Source organism: Xiphophorus hellerii, chromosome 13 (genome assembly GCF_003331165.1).
Source record: "Xiphophorus hellerii strain 12219 chromosome 13, Xiphophorus_hellerii-4.1, whole genome shotgun sequence".
NCBI lineage: Eukaryota > Metazoa > Chordata > Actinopteri > Cyprinodontiformes > Poeciliidae > Xiphophorus > Xiphophorus hellerii.
The window spans coordinates 3671371-3697008 of NC_045684.1; the positions used below are offsets into that span (position 1 = coordinate 3671371).

Genomic DNA, 25638 nt, shown 5'->3' on the forward strand with positions numbered 1-25638 from the left:
TCAATTCCTGTAAAGTAATTTTCTACTCTTAGTCATACATATATTTAATATCTGGTGTGCAACGGATAGAGACGTAAACATACTTGGAATGAAACGTGTCCCCGCGAGATTTTGAGGAGTTTAGTTGTGCAAATGCCACGTCTGACAAGCAGCATCAACGCAGACGGAACTATCAGCTCCTTTTCCTCTCAGGACACAAAGTTATTTAGTGGCAAAATAAGCCAATATATTGAACACTATTTGGTAAGACTGCACTGATTGTTTTTAATTGTATTCCGCACTTTGTAGCGATGCTTAGGTTGCTGCATCAAGCTAGCATATGAACTGGTTATTAGCTTTCTAGCTAGCTCTGCTGCAGCTTGCAGAAACCGGTGGTGATTGTTTGGAGGTCGGATTTTACTGTTTACTGTTAAATTAAAGGTGATTCTTTTCTAAGGGAATTAAAGAGATTATCACTCAACAAATAAACAATCACAGCACAGAGATTACTACATCAGACACCAGGCTGCCCTGATGCGCCCATCACTCTGGAACAGGGTAAATCTGGACTCATCAGACCACATGACCCTCTTCCATTCCTCCAGAGTCCAATCTTTATGCTCCCTAGCAAACTGAAGCCTTTTTTTCTGGTTAGCCTTACTGATTAGAGGTTTTCTTACGGCTACACAGCTGTTCAATCCCAACCCCTTGAGTTCCCTTCACATTGTGCGTGTGGAAATGCTTTTGCGTTCACAATTAAACATACTCCTGAGTTCTGCTGTTGTTTTTCTTCGATTTGATTTGACCAAACGTTTAAGTAATCGCCGATCACGATCATTCAGGATTTTTTTCCGACCACATTTCTTCCTGGAAGACGATGGTTCCCCACCATCCTTCCAGTTTTTAATGATGCGTTGGACAGTTCTTAACCCAATTCTAGTAGTTTCTGCAACCTCCTTAGATGTTTCTCTGCTTGATGCATGCCAATGATTTGACCCTTCTTAAACAGACTAACGTCTTTTCCACAACCACAGGATGTGTCTTTTGCCATGGTTGTTTAAGAAATGAGGAGTTACTCATTGCATCAGCTGGGGTTAAATAACTTGTTGCCAGCTGAAAGATAATCGCCTATGCAGTACTTATCCAATAGGAGGCTTGTACCTATTTGCTTAGTTAAATCCAGGTGGTGTATTTATTCAACACATTTTTACTTAGTAACTGTACTGAGTAACTGATCATAATGTCTGATTTAATATTCAAAATGTGTCCTCAGGCAACCAAAAGTATAAAAGATATGTGAAAATTCTGCTATTTTTAGAAAGTATTACCAAAATATTTATACAAATGAGTTAGGATTAGAGGCTGGTTCTATGCCATATTTACCACTGGATCCAGTGTAGTCAGTGTTTTTTATGGGGACTCTTAAAAAAAGAATGAAACAAAAACCAGAGCAATATTTCATTATTTTATATATTAAGTAAGCCAAAGCGTCTCCAGAGATACAGGTTACAGATCCTGGTCTAGCAGATGGAAAGTGTGATCCTATCTCTATAAAGCAGCTAAAAGTGCAGCACTATAATTTTTTATTGATTGTTAAAGTAAAATTTTGAAGATTAAAAAAAAAATCCAATCTAATTTTTTTAGTACAACTTCTTCGGTAGCCCCTGGAGCGGCAGGTGTTTGTCTGGTGCATTTTTGGTTAGCATGTATTTTCTTCATTGATAGGAAGTCAGGTTATCCAAACTGGTAAACCACATTAATAAAATAATAGTGAAATCATACATTAAATGAGCACTGAATATTGAATTCATAATAACTTATTTCTAAACAAAACACACAAAAAACCCTAACAAGCCTTTTTAAAGTAGGAAATATTTATGTATTTACTGTTAATCTCTTAGCATGATTTTTCTTTAAATGGCCATTTATATTATTTTGGCTAATACTATTATATATTAAATAAAGTATCATCCAAACTCATCATCCTAAGCAAATAATCAAATCATAATCTACTAAAAGCACAATAAGAAACAGAATCAATAAGATGTTCTGTACCATATCAGCCTCAGGAGATGATTAAGGGATGAAGAGACGCTGATGTCTGGTTCTTCTAGGTTCTGATGTATTAGGGTAAGGGTTAGGAATATCAGACAGCACACTGCGCGACAATGGACAGATCTTTAAAATAATTGTCCGTATTCATCCTCATAGGGATGTCAATGCACTGACTGTCAGAGGTTTAGCCTGGGATTTGCATCTTCCCTCTCACATATGTATCTGTAGAAGAGTTTTTACTTCTAAGGACATGGTGGAGTCCTTGGTGGTAGAGGACGTTTTAAAGAGACGTGGGCTCATAGCAGCTTACCGCGGCTGCACATTGTCTGTCTCTAGGCAACCTGACAACATCGTCGGCCCATAGCGTTCCGGGAGTCCCATGTAGTGCCACAACAATTTAGCTGACCTTAATATTTCCTGTATTTTATTTTGGTTATTATTGTTACACTTAGTGTTGATCTGTGTGTGATAGGCGTGTCTTTCAGACATTTATAGAAATACGGAACAAATGGTGTTCCATATTGGTTCAATACGGGTTGCAGGGCTGTGCAGAGACCTTTAGGGCCATGGGCTCAAAGTTAAAAAGGGCCATTATCTTAAAACATTGTACAGCAACAAAGTCACAACCCATATTAATCAAGAATCTAATATTTAATAAGATCATACTATATCATTGTCATCATGTGGGGACAATGTAAAGCAAATGTAGTCTATGAGTTACTTTACAATATTTCTGAAAATATTCTTAAGGAGGCTTGTGCCTTGTTTTACTTGGACGTACTTGAAATTGGGGTATGCAATTAAGGTGGATCTAAATGGGATATTTGGGAATAAGTCTGACATTTTTCATGGTCTTGATGAACACATTCTTACAATTGCTTAACATAAGATTCTTAGCTTAAGTTGGGTTAATAACTAAGCTCTTTCTTGTGGTTTGTTGTTATATAGAATAAAATGGTTACACATGGTATCCAAATTTGTGGGGAATATGAAAATTTTAGAAGGATGGGTTGATGTTATTGGTTTACTTCTAAATCCCTGAGTTATGATTGGCTTTTGTTTCCTTTTAACAGAAGAAAACACAGGGGGAATACTATAGAGATAAAAGCATAACCAATGAAACTTTAAATTTATCTTGAATTCTAGACGGTGGATTTGGAAAACTTGTGAAACACCTCAAAATATTTTAATTTTTGAGAAAATTATTTTATAAACAATAACATAGATTCCAAATTGATAATTTAATAATATCCTTAGGGGGAAAGGAGAAAAGCCCTATTTCAGGCCAAATTATATGCAAAAAATGGGCTACGAAATTTGATAAAGGAATTGGAATTAAAACTCAAGTGTTTCTGGAAAATTGTTTGGAAAATAGAGAAACAAAAATTATAATTGGTCACATCAAAATGAACGGCCTGATTTCACCACTAAAACACTGGATGGAGCCTAACAGGGGAGAACTCCCTGTGACCTGATGACATCACTACGCTATAAAGTTAAGAAACAATGAATTAGTATAGAGAGGTTTTAGATATCGACTACTCTCGAAAATTGCTTATGCTCATTTTATTGTGTTGATAGGTTTTCTATTTGTAATTTTTAAATTAGCAAATATTTTCAAAATGCACAAGCAATCTTAATTTAGGATTACAATAAGATGGAAATGTACTAATTTTTATTAACCATGTCATACTGTATTTTTGAGATGTTTGATCTCCTTAATCTTAAACACATCAGCTTAGTTGTAACAGGGGGGGCTGCGGGCCGTTCACTCCTTCCTGTCCTGCCTCGTGAGCAACCAGCCACACCAACCCCACTCTGATTATCCTGAAATTGGCCTGCAGCTACAATACCAGCTACATTGACCGCCTCATCTTGGTCTTTATGCGATCGCTGCAGAAGATGGTCTGGGAACATCTGAGCCCCCAGCAGGCCAACAAGGGAGTCACGTGGCCAGAATAGTGACCAGTGAGCTGGTGATGCTCTGCCTGGATCTGGTGAAGACCCGGTCGTCGGTGATGAGCATAGAGATCAAGAAGAACTTCATCCAGATCATCCTTACATCTCTGATAGAGGCTGCAGAGGATCAAGGACCAGCAGCCAGAGTCTGGGTCCAAAGCCACAGCCGGTGAGATAACCAGTGCCGGTAGTAGTGTGATGAGAAGCCTGTCTCTGGAACCGACCGGGCAGGATGTCAAATGGTTCCGAACGGCAGCTGGCAATGCGCCCATGGCATTTGGTCACAGTTAGTACATGCTAGGAACAGAGACCGTGCTCAGCAAACCTGCAATACACAAACTATGGTCAACTTCCTCAACAAGATCACCTGCCAAGTGAACAATTTCAATGTGGCCAACTTTGGAGGTCTGAGGGGCATTACTGGAGATACATCATTTGGAGGGGGACAAGATTCCTGGTGACAGCTGGAAGGAATGGTCCCCTATACAGTATAGTTTAGGATCCATATGTACCATAGTTAATGACTGTTGTGGAGTGGTATTTCTGCTACCCCAACAAGGGGACTGTTGGGAATAAATAATTCTGTGTTTTTCTTTATCTCTTTCAGCTGTTTGCATGCTCATATAAACATACATGCATTTACATAGATCACATGCACGCAAAGCTAAAGCTAAAGAAAATGACATGTTAGAAAACACCCTCAAAGCTAAGGTTAAAGAAAATGACACTAGGGAACACCCTCTGACATTTTTCAGACTTACACTTTAACTGTCATGACTTAATATTTTTATTAAAGTGGACAATTTGGCAAATTAAAATAGTTAAAATAGAATATCTTCATATGTATCTTGTTATTTCTTACCTTTCTTTTTTTTGAAAGCTATGTATACAACAATAGCTATGATGGTGAGAACAACAAACACCAGTGAAGCAGTGATGGGGACAACAACATTACTGGGGTGTTCTATATAAAACAAATGTTAAAGCTGAAATTAGATAAAGAGGACAAAAATATACAAAGACACATTAATTTATTGTTCTGAGTATTTTTAGATGTGAATTACTAACTAGTCAATCTAGTTACTGGTTTTCTGCACAAAAAAACTCCTGAAAACTTTTAATGACAACATTTATTTCTTAAATAACGCCCTGTGTTCACTATGCTTTAGTTTACACGCAACAGGTCAAATTAGCTTTTTTTCACAATATTATAATCTGACAGCTTAAGTTGCAATTTCTGTCTTTCAGAAAAATTCTGCAGTAACAAAATGTCAATATGAAATGACAATCTGAAAAAAATGTAAATATGAATGAATAAATTAATGAAAGATTAAATATATTTTATTAATTCCAGAGGGACATTCAGTATAGTTCTTGAGCTAAATTTGATGGATAAAACCTACATGCTTAACCCTGCCCTGGTCTTAAGAAACAGGATCATTTAGTTTTTTCCTCAGTGCACGGTCCTGCAGGGTTGCACTGACACAATGTGTGCATTTAAAAGGTTTTTTTGTGGTCTGATGGGACTATCTCCACCACCCCCTTCCATGCTGCCCAGGTAAGCATTTGAGACCATGACAGGGTTAAAACACTGGTAATTATGTATTTTCCAGGCAGATCAACTATGTTCCACTCAACTGTTCTGAGAATGTTGTACATATCAAAAATAAGAATAGTCAAATAATTTGGTACTGCATTATAGTCGTGCAATGATGCATGTCTATAATGCAAATACTTTCAAGAAGTTTTTGATGTCTTGAAACTGACGATTACCTCTGTCATGTTCTGTGTTTGTAAATGGACCCAAATGCAGCACCCGGAGGCATCAAGTAGATTTTGTGGTTTTTAATGAAAAATGAAGGACGAAACATTACAACAAAAACATGGAGACACAGGGAACGTAGGGAACTAGATCAGAGCAAAACATAGGATTTCACAACCAAATTGACGACAGGGAATTGACAAGGAGATAACAAGAGTTGATGAAAGGAACCAGCGAGGAGTGAGAGGAGAAAGAGTATAAATACTAGGAGAATGAATGCTGAAACAATTGATCTGGGTTGATTAGCTAACTAACTGCAGGTATGAAGGGATGGAAAAAGAAAAAAGGGCACAGGGGTCGAGACAGAGTATATAGGTGACTAGAAAATAAATCTAATCCTAAGGAATAAATAGACCTAAGAAATATAATTAAACTAGTGTAACAAAGGGACAAAAAAATAACTAGAATCACAAAGAAGGACTGGACTAAAACAAAACACAAACAAGATTGATCAAAGATAGAGACTAAGGAACACAAAATAATAAACGTCAAAGCAACTCAGGATCCTAACAATCTCTTTAAGAATATAATACCCTTTCCAACACTCCGCTTTCAGCACATCATCACAATAATGCTTCTCCATGATGCTGATTACAACCATTCTGGAGAACATTGGATTAAGAAGTAGTTTGCATGATAGTCTCAGCAGATGTGCAGTTCCACCAGCTAACTGCTGCTGCTGCTAGTCTGATGGAGCCTACAAGGGGAAGGGTTCTGTGTAGGGTGGGATATCAGCTGGGGCCTGAAGCTCCAAGGCTTAACTTTGGGGAAATAGGCAGCACATTGCAGAAGAAGGTGTTAAGGCATCCCCAAATGGATGTCATGGAAGATTCAACATACAGTATATGAAGGATTCAGAGCAAGACTACAGGTATGTTTTTATTGAGACAATTATATTATTGCAAGAAAACATAAAGCTCACAAAAGTCTAATTTGCATACTACTTTCCCTCCCTCTTTAAAAACATGATCTCTTTAACATTTTTATTTTCTTCTTACCCCAATTGGTCCTGATTGCTCCTCTATTCAGTGCAGTTATAATGTCCTTGCTGACACCATAAAGCTGAAAGACACAGTCATATTTCCTCCAGTCTTCGAGGGGAATTAATGAGACATTCAGCCCAACCATCATCTGGAACGTTCCATCATGGTTTTGGAGGATTTCCCCATGCTCCACTCCTTCATGAATATAGGAGTATATATATATATATATATATATATATATATATATATATATATATATATATATGACTAACAAAACCAATTATATCAAATCCAAAGTTTGAGCAAGTCTGAGCAACGAGCAACCTTCTTTTCACCTTGTCATTTACAAAACATGTAGACCGCAAGAGGGCACCTTAATCCCATCTTGAAGTGTTTTTGGAAAGGGCTTCAGTTTGGATATCTGTTTTGTCTTGGTATGCTTAAGCTTAATATTTGTATTTCTTTATTTATTTATTTATTTTCAATATGCAAATGATAGCTTCCCACTTGTTACATATAATAACATACATCTTACAATAGCAAATAAAAACGTAAGGAAGCACAATAACTATAGAACACCATTACCAAGGAGGATAGCTGGCATATTAAAAAAAGGAGTGAGCTTACACAGCTTATTGTCCCTCACCCCATTTTTCGGATAAAATAATTATACAGCATTGTTGCAAACTATGTAAAATACCATTTACATAGTATTGTATTTTTTTTTCAAGGCTCTCATTTCTTTCACTACATGATATTGAGCTCTCTCACAATGCAAAAATTCTTCAGCAGCACATCAATGACTTTGACATGTTGACTTGACCTCCAAATTACCTAGATAGATAGATAGATAGATAGATAGATAGATAGATAGATAGATAGATAGATAGATAGATAGATAGATAGATAGATAGATAGATAGATAGATAGATAGACCCATATGCACATATATATATATACTCATTTATACGTGCATTACATGCATACATAAGCTTAGGTAGTTGGTATATGTAAATGTTACCTTCCCATGGAACTAATTCTTGACCAAAGGAATATTGACCAAATCATCACTCTGATTCCTTTGGCTTACCTTTTCCTCAAGGCACATGGATATTTTTATTAAAGCTGCAGTATATAACCTTTACAAAAAACATGTTTTTTCCATATTTGTTATAGCTGTTACCATGTTGTGACAGTATAATATGAGATAGATAATCTATGAAAAGATTGACCTCCTCCCTGAGCTACTACTGAAGAAATGCACCGCTCCCAATTAAAAACAACCAATCAGAGTCAAAAAGAGGGTCTTAATGTTGTCAATCAATGTTACTCATTGTTCTAATGGCAGAAAAACAATCTACCCCGTTCGTTCGCGGAAAACCGTTTATCTGCTGTCATCAGTGGCCATGCTAAAAACACAAACATATTTTTTTACTGTCTGATCTGAAGTCAAATCCGACCAAGTTTACTTGTTTTGGGTTAGTTAGAATTACTTAAATAATTTCTTTTTGCTGAATCCCGGAAAATGTGTCGCAACCTTCTATGTTCCAAAACCAAAAATTCCAACAAAGGCCGTGGGTGGTAACAGGTGGTTTGATTTGCACGCACTTCCGACTTGATTGTTTTGAAAATAAATAAATAAATAATTTCTTGTAAAAATAGCGACAAAATAATTACTAAAAATGTCTTACAACTTAGTTGAAAACGAAAATAATCTTAACTTGATGTTTAAAGTTCAAAAAAGTGGTCAAAAAAATTATTTACAAAACCTCCCGTCAACACACCAGACATTTGCCAAACAATAGCCCTCCACCAAGCACCCGGTGTGTTCTTAATTACTCAAATTAATGGGAGGGTCAAACAATCACCAAAGCAATTCAAACAATTCCAAATATAAAAATTAATTACAGATTTTGGTTCTAAACTAACCTAAATATATTCTAACTGCCCAAAGAAGAAAATAAATTGGTAGAAATTACAATTCACAAAATTTAGCATACATGGCAACAACCCATAGCAAGAACATTTTTAGAGATTTTTTTTGTAACGGTCCTTGAATTCAAGTTTACATATAATCAGTTTGTGATAATTGTCTTTTAAAATGTATGACTTGGGTCAAACCTTTTAGATTTCCTTCCACAAACCTTTGATAGGTTAACTGATGCATTTGAGTTAACTGTAGGCACGCCTGTGTATGTATTTCAAGGCTACACATTAAACACAATGCTTTCTTTTTTGACATGATGGGAAAGACAAAGGAAATCAGCCAAGATATCAGGAAGTCAAGATATCTGAAGTCAAATCAGATTGTCAGACTAGATTGTGCAGCTGCACGACTCCCTAATCGTGCAGCTGCACAATCTGGTTCATCCTTGGCAACAATTTACCAATGCTTGAAAGTGAGGTGTGCATCTGTTTAAACAATTTTATGCAAATATAGATGTAACCCCCTCTGTTCCCAAAAATAAATATATGTTGTTGTTTTGAAAAATAACAAACTTAATACATGGGAACTAGTGTTTTAAAATAGCATATAATAATTTCCAAGTCTTTTGCAAGAAATAGAATTAATAAGCAAGAGGTCATTAAAAAGAGAGAGAAAATTAACAGTTGAAGTAAAAATAGTCTTAGTCTGTCACTTTAAGCTGCAACTTTTGTGAGAAGTTTGTAATAGAAGTGCTTAAGAAGTGCATCAACTTTGCTGGGTACTGGCGCAAAGTGACAATTGAAGGACAGATGTAGCATGTGATGAGCTGAATACTGGAGGTCTGCACATGAGCTTGTGGAGAGGAAGAGATTGGCTGTGCCTGCCTGCCTGTTTTTGCTGCGCTTTCCTCTGCCTTTACCGAGAAAGGTGCAGTTCTGACTGTTGCCCTGGGAGACGAGTCACCTGGAACTTATATGAAACCAGCCACTGTGGAACGATCAAGGAACAGTGGTGAGTGTCGTCAGCATCAGGCCTGCAACAGGGGGTTCTTGACAATATTGCCGGCTTTTATTTGTTTTACTTTTTGGTGGGCCCAAAAAGTAAAACATTCAGTTTATTTTGCTAAGACTAAAGGACTCCTATGTGTTTAGGACTATTCATAATCAGTCAATTTAGAATCCTGTAAGAGTTTAAAAAGAATACCCTTTTCTAAAAAAGGGTATTTGGCAGACCCTATTGTATTTTTATTTTATTTATTTATTTTTTGACATTACAGAAAAAGTGAAGGATACCCGCTTTTTATGTTTAATGATTCAGCCAGAGATAAGGTCTGCGATTAACAATATTTATTTGGATAGTATATTCCAAGATTTCATATGTGGTCTACTTTAATTTTGAAGTTTGGTAAATACATACTTTCACTTTCCAAAGTCTGGTTAGTGGTGGGTGGGTCAGATATTACTAAGTTAACTATGTGAAAAGAGTTATAATCAAATAATCAGCAAATGGTGACTCATGGGAAATAAAATTAAATCAGTGCACTTGGATAGTAATGTTGAATAAGTAGAACCCAGAGTGCTAAATCTAGCCTTCCTGAGATGTAGACGTGATAGAAATGTCTATCATACTACTCAGGAAGGAGATGGGTTCTGTATGAATGGGGTTTTGCCCAAAAATGTGCAGATTGATTCTAGAACAAAAGCCAAAGGTGTAGTGTAAATGGCTGAAGCTGGTAAGAGTGTTATACACAGTGAAACCTGTTCTGTACCGACAGGAACTGAAAGGCCACATCTGCCATTATTTTACTGTAAATTAGAGCCTTTTTTTGCAGTGTTTTTTGCAGTGCATGGTTCAACTGAAGGATGACTGTCATTGCAGGTAAAATTGTCATTGCAGGTAAAATTGTCATTGCAGGTAAAATTGTCATTGCAGGTAAAACGTTTACCTGTATTTACACCGACTTGTGCGTAAAATAAGGCGCCACATATTTTGTGGTGCGCACACATTTTATACATGAGACCCCTGAAAAGACGCAACTGGACTCAGTTACACTTCAGTCTGGAGGAATGCGCCAGAACTCCAGCAAACTACTGTGAGAAATTTGTCGGAGGACATCCAAAATGCTTAACTCAAGTAATACATTTTAAAAGACAGTTATTATCCCTCATACCGTCCAAATGTATGTGAACTATTGAATTTGAGGAAAGTAAAAAAAAAAAATCTAAAAAAATATTCAAAAGTTTTCTGTCATTTAGCAAACTGAAATTATTTGAGTAATTCTAAGTCAGATAGCACAAGAAAAGTTTGGTCAAATTTAAACTCTGACAGAGAGAGAAAAAAAATGTGTTTGTGTCTTATAATTTGTTGTCTATAAATATCTGGTTTCAACTGTAGGTAGCCTGACTGGAAAAAAATGTGAAACTTTCGGGAAGAATGACACAGGGAAGAAATAGTAAAAGCATAGCCCTTCTATCTCGAGATCTGTTTGAATCAGACTACAGTTCAAAAGTACAAAGATTCAACAGAATGTAACAAACAGTAACCAAATATGGTTATTTGGTTCACCTAACATATTTAATTCACTTTCTGCAATGTCCCTAGCTTTTAGTTACAAAAGTAAAAAATGATGATTCATCAAAACAATTTAACCAGTCAAGATTAGTATATATTAAGGATTTAGATTTTTACCTGCATTTGTTGCATAGCAGACAAAAAGTGCTGCTATGAGGTACTTCATTGTACGTAGCAGGTGGCAAAGGTAGCAAAGCAGAAGTGAGTGGAACGGTCTGTTTTGGACCAGTCAAAATATGTTTCCCTTTTTTATCTTTTAAGCATTTAAGGTGTGGTTTTATGTGAGATTGTTCAACTTAAGAAACAAAAAGCGCTTCTCCACTGGCAAGTCTCACTCTAACCGGTCTAATTGGTTTGAGGGGCAGTGTAGGACAGAAACCATATTTTGTCTCAAAGTAAAGTCTCACATTTCGTCCTGAAAACTACAGTTTTTTACCCCTCCCATATTAGTATTTTCCTGTAAATATCCCGTATTATGACCCCTCCCCCAGTACAGTACTGAAGAACAGCGCAATCAAGAAGCCCAAAACTGGAGTAGAATCGGACCATGCATAAACCTAAGGGGGGCCATTTAAAAACAAAAACTATGTATTGTCTCACACACACTACTAAAGACTCATACACACACACACAAAGACTAAAATTGTGCATATACACTAAAATATCACACACGCATACACACAAAGCATAGTATTCTGAATGATAAGTTGAAAATGTATATGTGTGTGAACTAATACTAGGCTGAATGAATGAATAAATGAATGGGAATGAGACTTATATTTTTGCTGTGTAAGAGATTCGTATGTCTGTGTGAGAGTTGTTATGGAAGAGGCGGGGCATAATTTGGAGATCAGATCACGCATGCGCAGTGAAGTTAGTTTCATGTTGGATATTCGTGCTCTGCGGAGTAAGCAGCTAATTTACAGCTCAAGGTTGATCCCATTTATAAATGCTAATTTTGGCCAGCTGTTCTCTACTGCTCCCTCCGCGGTAGAGAAAGAAGGTTGTAAAACTCCACATGTTAAGGACTAACATTTGGACTAGACAAAGAAAATATGATCTTAGGCTTGTACGACCACAAAACAGATATGAATTTGAAATAAATGAAAGAAGAGAAGGGGAAAACAGGAGGGAGAGAGGAAGAAGAGACTGGGCAAGAGAGAGCCAATAAATTCTAGTAGCTCTGAATTCAATTGTTCTGGACTGAGACACTCTGATGTGGCAGTCTTAAAACCACAGAGCAACAACATATGAGTATTACAGCATATAATCAGAACAACATTAAGCAAGCATGCAACAGAAAGGCAATTTACTTATTTTAAACACCTAATTCAGCCCAGATAATGAAACGGTCCCACATTGAGTCAATCAGTCAGGTTAAGTAAATGTCCAAAACAATGTGAATAAAAATGAAATACAACATTTATGAAACCTTAAGTTTTACATGCTTCATTACTTCTGACACAATTGGTTCACCTTTATCTTCAAGTTGTCCAAATTCTGACAAATTTTTGCAATCAACAACTTTCGGTTTGTAAATAATATCTATTTTAAATGTGGTTTTACTAATAAATTTACAGCTGTTTCCTATGATGAGTTACTCAATTCTGTTTTAGAACAGAATAGTTCTAAAACTATGACCGTTTTCCTTTTTTCCCAAGCATGAAAAGTTTGTCTGATATTCATTATGTCAAGAATTCATTTAAAAAAAATGCCATGGAAAAATGCCAAGGTGAACATTTATTGACATCTGATATCAATGAATATGAAATTAAGACAACATGTTACACATGTAAAATCTGCTGAAGATAAACACTGTTCATGAAAGAATGACTTGAACTTGTTTCGTTTTTCCACAATCAGAGGAATGAAACACTAAGTGAAAGGTTTCAGTCCCCAACAAAAGAAACTTTACTGTCATTGTCACATTTGCGAGACTAAAAGAGTCATCAGCCAGTGCAATATGCATAAAAAAGCAATAAAAAAGCTAAAATTTGCTAATATATATATACATATATATATATACACACATCTATATAGTAAAGGCATTACATACATAATTGGTCAAGCTCCAACATCAACAAAACAACTGTTTGGGTTGTTGCATCAGAATCTGTTCATTCATAGCCCCTCTCACTATGACTGATGACCAGACATGGCTGCACTAAGTGAAGCTTATGTCTAATCCAGTGTATTTTCCATCTTTGTGTATATCGTTGGACCCAGCTTAATTGTACACCAAAAACCTTTTATGCATTACCAGTATTAGCTCTCTTTGGATATGAAGCCATTGAATGTGTGAAGTCAGAGATGTTTCTGAAACGGTCAATTTATTGACTCTCCCCACAATCAGTCTTCATCTTTAAATCCTCTCCTGTAAAGACAAATTGTTAAAGATGAAGTATTATCTGTTGAAGTGAATATAATAGCATTCACTCATTCCAAAATATATATCAGAAGATTTTATTAAATATACTTAAATGGTGAATAGTTACCATCAACAAGCTGGAAATCTGAAATACAGAAAATAAGCACAAAAAATTAAGTAGTGAACCACAAGTTAAACTATCAAATACAATTATTTCAAATTCTGTCAATTACCAGAATACTGTTTTTCCTCATCAGTACTTTTCTTCATCCGGAGGACAACTACAGCAATTCCCAGAAGAAGAAGAATGAGAAGAAATCCTCCTACAATTCCTGCAACAGGAGCAGCTGGAAATTCTGGAGAATAAACTGAAAAGGTCCAAACAGTTAATAAATTAAGCAGTGCAGATCAAAAATGGCTTCTTTAAGAGTGGATATTGCTTTACAAAATTTGATTTTAACGCAAAATTGTCCTCATCAAAGAAAAATAGTGGTTGTAAATTTTTGAGTAAAAGAAAATATCCTACTGCATCTAAGCTGCCATATAATTAAATTAATTTTATCTAAAAAAGACAAACTCTTGTATACCTTCAAAATAAATATGCACAATATTGGCAGAAAAGGGACAGTCTCTCAATTTAAACTCTCATTTATCAGCCTTATTTTTTCCAATGTGTCTTTGGCGGCAATGTTAATAAAGAACCCATGTAATGTGTAGCTGCAACATTGGGATCCCTCTTCATCATTAGCCATCTGTACACAGAAAGTCTTGTATAATGTCATGTTCATATATGGAAATACCCAGAAAACATATGTTTTTGAGGGAAACGTGTTGCTCAAAGCTCTCAGCTTGCTATCCTAAATAAGCCGTACCGTCGCAGAGGTGTGTCTTACCCCAGTTTGTACGGATGGCAGATTTATCCAGAGTGATTTTTATGTCGTCTCCAACACCAGAAAGCTGAAACACACAGTCGTATCTCCTCCAGCTTTCAGGTGGGACTGATGAAACATTGAGTTCAACACTCATCTGGAAGGTCCCATCATTGTTCAGGAGGATCTCTCCTTTCTCCACATCTTTGTGAATCTGTTCTCCATCTTTTCTCCAGAACATTTCAGCTCTGTCAGGGAAGAAACCTGTAGCATGGCAGCTGACCACAGAGGAGGGAGTTTTCTGGAGCAGAGATATGGAGGGGCTTTCTGTAGAAAGAAAATACTCATAAATAAAACATAACATCCATATAATACCTACAAATTTGGGCTTCACAGCCCAAATCACTGTATAAACTGAATAAACGTACCTGTCCTCTGCAGAAAGCTCTTTCCATGGCGAATATAATTTTTCAACCAGTCAGGACATTCGTAGATGTAATAGTTTTTGTTATGTTCTAATCTAGCTTTCTTAGCATCCCATATGAGTTTTGTGAGCACAGCTTGTGATTTTGGAGCAATCCATGTCAGTGTTTTCAGGTCCAGGGCTAAGAAGTCCTCACCATTATAACCATACTGATTAAATCCTGTAATTTCTCCAGTCTCATCATCCCACTCACAGCCATTCATTCTCTGTAAAATGTAGGGACCTTAAAGAGAGAGAGAAACATTCAATAAAAATAGAAGAATAGATTTTATCAACATAAAGGCATATTTTGCCTAAAAGCCTTATGTACCTCTGTATAATAATGAAAGATACCTGAACTTGTGTGACTGACTGTAGTTTTAGCATGTCACAAAAATTACATTGAACATTTTTAAGGGAAACCAAATTGATCAAATTAGACTGAATTTAGCAAGAAATTAAATGAGCAAATAAAGCTAAAATTAGGAGAAGAACATATGGATTAAAGCATAAATTTGCAATGAATTAGAAAGTAAAATGAAAGCTCTGGAAATTATTTTTTTGATGAAGACATGCACAAACAGGCCAAAACAATACTCCACAGTTAAAGGACACTGCAGTGCTTTACAGCCCAAAGCTTGTCATGGGAGACATTGACTTTCTGTTTGCTTGCTGTAAAGTTTATGTTACAACAATGGGATAAAACAGACTGGATATGCTGGCAGCACATATCACTCTGTTTATTCTGCCTCAAAAATATCATCTTTATCTATAGCATAGCTACTATGTGACTAATTCTTGAAAATTCCTTAATTCTTGTGCAGCTCTTTCCTCGCAGAGAGAAGGTCCTGTAGAGTTGTTGGTATTGTTTTAAAACAGAATGGAAATACAAATAAGAGTAATAATTGAAATTCAAGATTCTCCAGATACTTTTATTTTACAATTACTTTAAAAGAAAAAGTAAAGAGGAAAGTTGGCTAAAGGCGTGTGCAAAAGCTTACTTCAGGCAGAGCTGCTACTTTACAAAAATGCATAGAAAGCATGTGAGAAAAGTAGACGGTTTTATTGAAGTGGAGTAACATGTGACTTAAATTGCCTTAAAATCTAAATCTAACTCTATAGTCAGAATCTATATTTAGATTCAGAGTCTATAGTCTTGTGCTTTTCTACATCCTTCCTCCATCTGCCAGGACTGAAGGACAGACTCGACCACAAAGTTCACATGGTGAAAGTGATGAGTAAATATTTATATAGTCCACAGACCTTTTCACTTTAAAATTACATTAAAATAAACCAATCTAAATAAACATTATCAAGAAGGTGTCAAAAAAGTAGTTAAAACAGATTACCTTCAGTGAGGTTTAGGCGTCGCTTCAAATTATCAATGTTTGCCCTAAAGACATGCTGACTTCCAAGACACTTCTGAGAATACCACTCCAGGTGCTCAGGATTCCTTTCGATCAGTTTCCTCATCCAGTCTTGTTTGGGCTTGGCTGTCTTGATGTTGCTGTCACAGTATCCCATCTGAACTTCATCTACTGTTGCAGCACCAACAAACTCTGGAAAGTCTTCAACTCCGTAGGTAGCAGTAAGAAAATATCTCAGGGAATGTTTCACTGAAGAAAATGTATATTATTAAAAAAAGTAACTGTATACCTACATTCTTACATCAACAATGGACACTTTTTTAAAGACACTTAAATTAATGTAAATTAATTTAAAATGTTAAAAAGTGTGTCCCTTAAGGGACACACTTTTGGTTTAATATACATGTAATGGTAGCCAGGTTAGCCTGTTCGGGGTCAGAGTGCTGTCTTCTATAAGAATACTACTCCAGGTGATATTAAGTATCTTACTTTTATTTCCGCTATAAAAGGTAACATCGTGATAAAAGAATGGACACATGTTATGACAAAAAATAAAACAAATAAAAAAAACTTTTATTTGTCTACGAATAGGTGGCCATAGGTGCAAGCGGTAGGTTATAATGTGTAAAGAATTTTATAAATAATATTTGAACTGCAGATATTTGTCCATTCATTTTTGAAAGGACAAACGCCACGCAGGCCAACCTTTGACTTAAACATGAAACTATCAGAATATTGCGCAGTGACGGAAAACGATACAACATGCAACATTATCTTACCCGAAGAGGCAACGTGAAAGAGCAGCAGTAGACCAAAGTAGTTCATGATTGCGATTTGTTCGAGCTTTTCAGAGGCAGAATAAATCACCTGTATAGACTTTAAGGAGCCAAAACAACCTGCCGGAAAAGGGCGTGTCCACTCCCACTGACGTCACATCAAATGCGGAAAGTAAGAACAAAGGTGAGGATTTAGCCACGTCCCCGCCCCTTTCTGTTTGCTGCAGCAAGGTCCTTCTCGATTTAGGGGCAATAAAAGAGTTCACCGACTGACCCTTTGCACCCTGTAGCATTTTGGACAGACACTTTGGTGAAGGTCGATTTACTCCTATATTTATTTATTATTTATTTATTTAAAGTTCTAGCATGTTAAATATTTCTCTATTATTCTGAGATGTATGTCATATTCCGCTCTTTTCAAAAGAGAGAATAAAAAACAAACAAAACAAAAAAATACTTTTAGAAACCATGAGACAGGGAATGAAAAAATCATCTTGAGATTTAGGTCGCTCAAATGAACCATCACACAATCCATGAGAATTTGAAAACATTTACTTTACTTGCCAAAGTTAAATTCAGCTGTTTGAATAAATCCCCCCTCCATAAAATGGGGACAAATTAATGTACTTCAGTTGTATTTATTCCTCTCACCATGGTCAACAAATCTTATAGATTTGGGAACATTTGCTCTTTATTTGCCAAAGTTACCTGGGGGGAACACAATTCACCTGTTTGAAATAATTTGTCCCATCTCCATGGAAACAAATTAATTTGCCAAGTCGTTAACTGGGTTTATTCCTCTCACCATGAACAAGAAATCATGCAGTTTTGAGAACATTTGCTCTTCATTTGCCAAAGTTAGGATGCAAATGAACTTGAAATATGATTGTGCAAAATACATGTCTTGAGATGAGATAAAAACGTGGATAAACTGAACCAGGCCGATAATTCAAAGGACCTTTAAACTCACATTAAACAGTTGATAAATTTTCTAACATTCAGCTGATTGTCAAAAATCCTCTTCAGTCTCCTTTATTCTGCAAACATTTATTCAGCGGCTGCTAAACGGAACTTCATCCTGTCCTTTTGGATGCTCCTGATGTTCATCTCGCGATATTTCGTATCCTCATCTTTTCTTTGTGTTCTTCAAATTACAGGTAAGGTGTTGCATAAGTAGACTTTAAAGTTTCATGTGTGTCAATTCCTGTAAAGTAATTTTCTACTCCTATTCATACATATATTTAATCTCTGGTGTGCAACGGATAGAGACGTAAACATACTTGGAATGAAACGTGTCCCCGCGAGATTTTGAGGAGTTTAGTTGTGCAAATGCCACGTCTGACAAGCAGCATCAACGCAGACGGAACTATCAGCTCCTTTTCCTCTCAGGACAAAAAGTTATTTAGTGGCAAAGTAAGCCAATATATTGAACACTATTTGGTAAGACTGCACTGATTGTTTTTCATTGTATTCCGCACTTTGTAGCGATGCTTTGGTTGCTGCATCAAGCTAGCATATAACTGGTTATTAGCTTTCTAGCTAGCTCTGCTGCAGCTTGCAGAAACCGGTGGTGATTGTTTGGAGGTCGGATTTTACTGTTTACTGCTAGATTAAAAGTGGTTCTTTTCTAAGGGAATTAAAGAGATTACCACTCAACAAATAAACAATCACAGCACAGAGATTACTACATCAGACACCAGGCTGCCGTCAGTGTTTTAAATTAACGTAAAGATTTTATATAGGCTTGAGGGATGAGCTGGTTTCGTTATGAGGAGAAAAGCTATATTAAGGATTTCTGAAAGCTGTACACTGATAACATGTTGTGTTCAAAACTTAAATCAAAATCATGTATGTAGTTTTTGGTTTAATGCTAATAGTTTCTCTTCAAGAGAAGAGAAAATTCCAGGGTTGATGATTCAACTAAATGTAAAGAAGAGGGATGTTACAGTTACAGATGTTACAGTATTTCATATATATATACCCGGGTATATATATATATATATATATATATATATACCCGTCTTACTTCTTTCTATCTCTCTCTTTGCTACTAAAACCATGCTGTGCTGTCCAGGCATAGAAGCTACTAGAACTCGTCACTGATTGCAGTAGAAGATCTGAGTCCTGTAAGATGTGAGGCTGGTGGATCCGACTTGGTTCACATATGCTCAGTTTGATTGAGATCCGGGGAGTTTAAAGGCCAAATCATCACCACCAAGACTGTGGTGTGCTCTTCATGTCACTCTTCGACCAATTTTGCTTTGCGCCAGAAGGTGGCAGACATCACAGAATACTGTTTCTCTCCTGACTGGTCTGTGTCTACGCAGTTCCATATGCAGAACTCTGTGATTTACTCCTGTATTCTGATATCCAAAGTTATAATTTGCCTTGTTTACATTTTTCTTTTGCTTATATTGAATTTATTAACACAACATATCCATAACAGTTGTCAACAAAAAACAGAAAATGTTAAGTTTTTTAATTTTTCTCCTCATTTCTCTTTCTCATAGGGTCTAATATGGGCTGTTTACGTCTGCTGACACTGACACTGGCTGCTTCTGCTGCACTGCTGTTAACCTCTCAATCGGCTACGGCTCACAGCCATTCCCATGACGACCATGGGCACAATCACCATCACCACGGCCACTCCCATGGGGAGGATGACGGACACTCCCAGGGCGCTCGGGTGAAGATGTTCCACGGAGCGAGCAAGTGGAGCGCTGAGGCCAACCTGCCGCAGCACGAAGAGGAGCAGCACCATCACGGACATGGACACGCACACTCCCATGATCACGGACACGCACACTCCCATGATCACGGACACGCACACTCCCATGATCATGGACACGCACACTCCCATGATCATGGAGACACACGTTCTCATGGACATGGACACTCACATGGAGCAGAGAGAGCAAAGAGAGAAGCAGATGGAGAGAAGCGTGACTTAGTGGAGCTCTGGACTCAGGTACGCTCAGAGGAATGTGTTGCTATAATCGTAAAAATGTTGATATAATGGTAACAAAGATGGAAAATCTTTCTTTGTTTGAAAAAGTAGAAGTTGTGACGTTGACTTCTTGGTGATCCGTTTGGAGATTGATATCACATTTTTTGTATTGAATTGATCTAGAATCAAATTTTTTCTGCCTAACAAACAATCTCACCACTAAGCTACGAGTATTGATCACTATCTTTGATCATGATCAATTCTACCTTTACAAGCCCGGCTTCTTCCCCAACATGTAAAGTTTCTGAGGAACATCTGCTATTGAGTTGATTTTTGTTTTCTGCAGGCAATCGGAGCCACCCTGCTGATCAGTGCGGCTCCTTTCCTCATCCTGTTTCTGATCCCAGTCCAGTCCAACAGCGACCAGCACCAGAACCTGCTCAAGGTGCTGCTGAGCTTTGCTTCTGGTGGACTGCTGGGCGATGCCTTCCTGCACCTCATACCACACGCTCTTGGTAGATTCTCTTTTGTTTTGTTTCGTAGCTTATACAAATGTAAAGTTTTACTCAGAATTGTTTACATTTCCACCACATGGAATCATACTGAAAGTTTTACATAAGAGTACAAATAAAAGAAAAATGTTATATTTTGCTGTTTTATTGAATATAATAGCTCACAGTCTTTCTGTTCTGTTTCTAAAATCCTTTATTTTACAGATCACAGCTGCAGACTTTGCATTTTGACTTTTTAAATTTAATGCCTGTTTCGTTATGTCATTGTGTTCTGCATAGAGCCTCATTCCCATCATGGAGAGGGAGATGAGGAACACGCTCATGCAAGCGAAGAGTCACATGACCACGGTCACTCCCACGGTATTCCTAGATACTCTTTTCACTCAGCTGTTATGTGATAAAGTCAGCGATATTCCATATCTATATTTTCCACCTGTGAACTAGAAACTTTTCCAACACAGGAGCCGCCCATGGTCACATGATGTCTGTTGGTCTGTGGGTTCTCGGAGGAATCATCGCCTTCCTGGTTGTTGAAAAATTTGTGCGTCTGCTGAAGGGAGGACACGGACACTCCCACAGTCACTCTCATGGTGGGAGAAAAATTTCTGAACTTTTTACAGAATTTTTTTACTTTCCTAAGATTAATATTTAGAAATATTTTCAAATATGTTTCTGCTTCTGATGGTTTCTGGTCCACTGTGTGAATTTAAAGAAATGACTTATTTAATCAAATACATTATTGTGTATAAGGTACTCTGTGAATGAACAATATGGCACTGATAAAAAAATCTTCAAGTCTGGACACTTTTAGTGGACAGAAAATAAATAAAGGTGGCAAGTGTACTTACATCTCCTGCCAATATGCAATTTGACCACTAGATGTCATGCTGGGCTGGATTACGCCGTTTAGGATAATTGATTTTTACCTTTGTGAGGTAAATTATACATTTCCTGGATGTCCAACTTTCAGCTGCTGCCAAAGAAAAGGACAGTGATGGAGAAGAGGAGAAGGAAAAGAAGACAAAAGAGAAGAAAACAAACAAAGGTGTGAAGGCGGCGGAGCCTGAGGAGAAGAAGGGCACAGGCGAGTAATATAATTTCCTGGGAATTTTCCCTATCGCTACCGTTCTCCCCTCTCAGGTTCCCTCAGGACTTAATGTAGGAGGTGCTTACAGTTTTCCTCTTTGAAATTTGACACACTTTCAGGAAGCATGATCAGTTCTCAGCATATAACATTTTTATAGTCAAAGATGACCAAAAATGTTTTTTCTCATGAAAAACAAGCTCACTTTAGGTGTAGAAGCTTTGTAACTTATGCTCTACAATGATAATCTCATCCTGGCCCAAGAGCAACAAAATAAAAATACATTGTATTTATTTTTTACAAACATCCAAAGGATGTATTTAAATATTCCCACAACTTTAACTGCAGTAAAAGCAAGAAGAAAGTATCAATTTCTTAATTTTTTGAAAAATATCTATGATTCTTTAGAAAAGTGCACACATTTAAAAGTTGACTTGTTAACTGTTTGAGAACATTAAAAAACATCAGTAGGAGGTGCGTCTAAATCTGGGTTACTTCCCTACAGATGGAACAACTTCATAAGGAAATAATTATAATTTAAATAAAACATTTTGTGGTTCATCAATTGTTTTGTTTTTTTTCTCCATGCTCTTTTTTTCTTTTTGGTTTGGTAAACTAAGTCTTACTCAGTAAAAAAAAAAGTTGCTTGTAAAAACAATTTTTCAATTTGAACTGACAGACTACATGTGGTTAAGCAGAATTATTATTATACATATTCTTATTTGATGTACATAAAAATGCCATTTCTGTTTTGGAGAAAGCCTAAACTTGAGCTGGTGTTGCTTGAATTTATGTAACTTTTCAAATTTTACATTTTTCAGGTGTTGAACGTACCTGAACATGTTATCAATCATTAACTGATAATGTGTCACGGTCATATTATTAAACATTAAATATTATTACTTGGTAAAAACTGTTTCTTTTTCTCCATGGAAACAGAAATCAAGGTGTCCGGTTATCTGAACCTAGCAGCTGACTTCACACATAACTTCACCGATGGCCTGGCAATCGGAGCGTCATTCCTGGTCAGTCCAGCTGTTGGCGCTGTCACCACTCTGACAATCCTGCTTCATGAGGTCCCACATGAGATTGGCGATTTTGCCATTCTCGTCCAGTCTGGCTGCACTAAAAAGAAGGTATTTACATTTACATTATGTTTTATCATCTACTTTTTAAAATAAACATCAGAGACTTTTAGCTTTTTCAGATTTGTCATTTACGTTGATCTTGAAATAATAAAATGTAAAACAGGTACAGTATATACCTTGTATGTCCTATTTTTTTGTATTTGAGTTCTTAATTATTTTCTTTTTTCCTTACACATCAATTTTGTCCTTTTTTCTAAAGATGCTGTTTCAAATTGGTTATATTTTCCTAAAAATGGAGAATTTGACACAAACTCCATTAGTGTAAAAACATCAACATTTTCAAAAATGCAGCACGTTTGAGTATGCATTGTATTATTTGATTCTGCAGAACAGATGGCTGTTTGTCTTTCTGTTTGTCTCAGATGTCAAACTCAGCAACATTCACTCTGGAATGATTTATGTGCCCTTATTGTGAAACCAGGGTTTCAAATTTCAATTCCTGGTTCAAAGTTTTTGCGTCTTTTCTAAGTTAATCCAAAGTTGTCTGCTAACAATCAAACATTTTCCCATGCAGGAACCTTAGGCATAACAGTGGGCTTAAATTTGAGATTAGAATTAGTGAAATATTCTGTAGTGTATCGTTACAGTTTTAGTTAAAATATAAATATTTCTTTGTTCATTAAAATACACAACTAAAAACAGAAAGTTACACAGTATTTGAGTATGAAGGTATAAAATGGTGAAGTATGTTTATGGGTATGATATGAAAGTAGGTTAATTTTGTAACAATTAGGAATTGGTAAAGGTGGTAATTAACCCACATTCCCTAATAGTAACCTAATCATTTAAAGCACATATGTACTAATATTGTTAAATTATAATTTTTAGCATTCCTTTAAAATGAGAGAAACAGGAAGTGTGTAATAATTAAGCTGAGTTTCTATTGTTCCTCTCTGTGCATCAGGCTATGTGTCTGCAGCTGCTGACCGCAGTGGGAGCTCTGGCCGGGACGGCTTGCTCCCTGCTGGCTGAAGGTGTGGGCGCCACGGCGACCGCCTGGATCTTACCCTTCACAGCTGGCGGGTTTGTTTACATCGCCACGGTGACGGTGCTCCCCGAGCTGCTGGTTGGCCGCGCCAGTTTCGGCCAGTCTTTGATGGAGATTCTGGCGCTGCTGTTTGGCGTCGGCATGATGGTGCTGATCGCAGAGTACGAATGAAGCGCTTTTCTTTGGAGCGGACAGAAACTTTTACAGCACAAGAGAAAAAGAACAGAGACACTGACAGGGAAAAATACGCAACATTTAAATGATTTTTTTGTTTTTATTGCTTTTTGTTTTTCTTATCAAATTGAAATTTATGTTGTTTTGTTTTTTAACCAGAAGGGTCAATGTTTTCTGAAAAAAAATAAAGAAATGAGTGGATCAAAACTGATATCAGGATAAGGAGTTCTGCAGTAGAATGGTCTGTAAATTCACCTGCCACTTATGTTAAAACAACCGTCCAACTTTCAGTGTGGCTGCTGCATAAAAAGCAGAGCAGCTCCTCAGTACAAGAGATGAATGTTTGTTCTACAGTGACCTGCAAGTATAAAATCCTTTATAAAAAAAATCTTTGTTGGACACTGAATGTTAACTTTTATTTACATTCCATGCAAAATGATGATGTTGCTTTTGCTGATGTGGTCAAACTGTGCATCATGTTTTAAATTTCATTTAATTTGCTTGAAGAAATATTTTTCAGTTCCTTGTTTTCCTGAGATGAATTTTGCTGAATGTCCCCAAAATAAAGGCTAATTATTTTCTAAGTATTATCTGCTTCTCAATTAATATTAATATCAAGTGTATAACCTTAAAGAGAACTTCTGTGATGGCACAAACGTATTTAAACCATGTTTAATCGAGCATCAAACCTATCCGTGATCTAACTGGCCAAGCCATCGGAGTAACAAAAACTGACTAGTAAAAACTCTGAATCCCAGAATGCAAAGCGTTAACCCATTTTCATGCACAGCAGTAATCCCTGCGATGTTATAACTCAACAAATTTCTGGGCAGCAAAAAGTTCCTCATCTTTGTTGACAGCAGCTGCAGCATTTGGAAGAACATGTGTGTGAACTTCTTCACCTCAGTTATAGAGTGATAGATTGCAACACTGAAGAAACTTTTGATCCAAAATATAGTATGTACAAGAATAATATAATCAAATAAATGTACATTCAGTGTAATGCTTTTTTTAAGCCAAGATTTGCTTTTGAACCCAAAAATGTTCAATCTGAGAAATTTAAGAGATTAGTCCATAACATTTTAAACATAGTATATGAAATGTGAACTAATTAATAACGATGGCTGATCATTATTAATTAGTGTTCTGGATATAAATGTTTATATCCGGAATCCTGGAGAAGACATTCCTTCTCCAGGAAAGCATTCCTGAGAAGGAATTCTTGTATTCCCATAACAGTAGTGTACAATGATAATCAGGTTAACACATTCGCAAAAGGAAGTGAAAGAGGATAAAATTTCATGAGGAAAATCAAAACCTGCCGTTTATGTGCCAATTTCTTTCCTCTTATGTTTCTTTCAGTTTTACAGTCTGCCACACCTAAAATCCAGGGGAGAGAAACGGATTATAAAAGGTTTTTGTGAAGGTGTGGTGCTTTTCCAGAAGTGGCTCCTCCTCCTCCTCAGGACCTCACATTTCAGTAATACTCTGACATAATTCCTTTACTCATGACAGTAATAGTGACCTTTTTCCTTTTTTTTCAGGGAAAAGAGAAAATTTGGAGAATGAATGCCCATGAATATTATTATGCCATCACTGTTTTGGTGAAAGTCAGTTCTCCCTGGTTAAACTTCTCTCATGCCCTA

At 36.6% G+C, this 25638-nt stretch overlaps 2 protein-coding genes across 4 annotated transcripts; one reads left to right on the top strand and one right to left on the bottom strand.

The window, feature by feature from the left end:
* Positions 1-75: 75 nt before the first annotated feature.
* slc39a7 (solute carrier family 39 member 7) lies at positions 76-24579 on the top strand. 3 transcript variants are annotated; one of them, XM_032579861.1, is made up of 8 exons: positions 76-243; positions 19650-20107; positions 20433-20601; positions 20878-20958; positions 21060-21188; positions 21569-21682; positions 22622-22818; positions 23735-24579. In XM_032579861.1, exons 2-8 carry the CDS (start codon positions 19658-19660, stop codon positions 23987-23989), a joined length of 1395 nt encoding a protein of 464 aa, XP_032435752.1. In that variant the 5' UTR covers positions 76-243; positions 19650-19657; the 3' UTR covers positions 23990-24579. The 3 variants fall into 3 exon arrangements, with proteins under 3 accessions (XP_032435752.1, XP_032435750.1, XP_032435751.1); XM_032579859.1 differs by lacking the exon at positions 76-243 and adding an exon at positions 18202-18296; XM_032579860.1 differs by lacking the exon at positions 76-243 and adding an exon at positions 18392-18579.
* On the bottom strand, positions 13022-17257 carry LOC116730555 (major histocompatibility complex class I-related gene protein-like). Its single transcript, XM_032579883.1, has 7 exons — positions 17143-17257; positions 16346-16612; positions 14962-15240; positions 14558-14860; positions 13898-14032; positions 13792-13809; positions 13022-13670 (listed from the first exon to the last, which is right to left on the bottom strand). Exons 1-7 carry the CDS (start codon positions 17186-17188, stop codon positions 13627-13629), a joined length of 1092 nt encoding a protein of 363 aa, XP_032435774.1. The 5' UTR covers positions 17189-17257; the 3' UTR covers positions 13022-13626.
* Positions 24580-25638: the final 1059 nt, after the last annotated feature.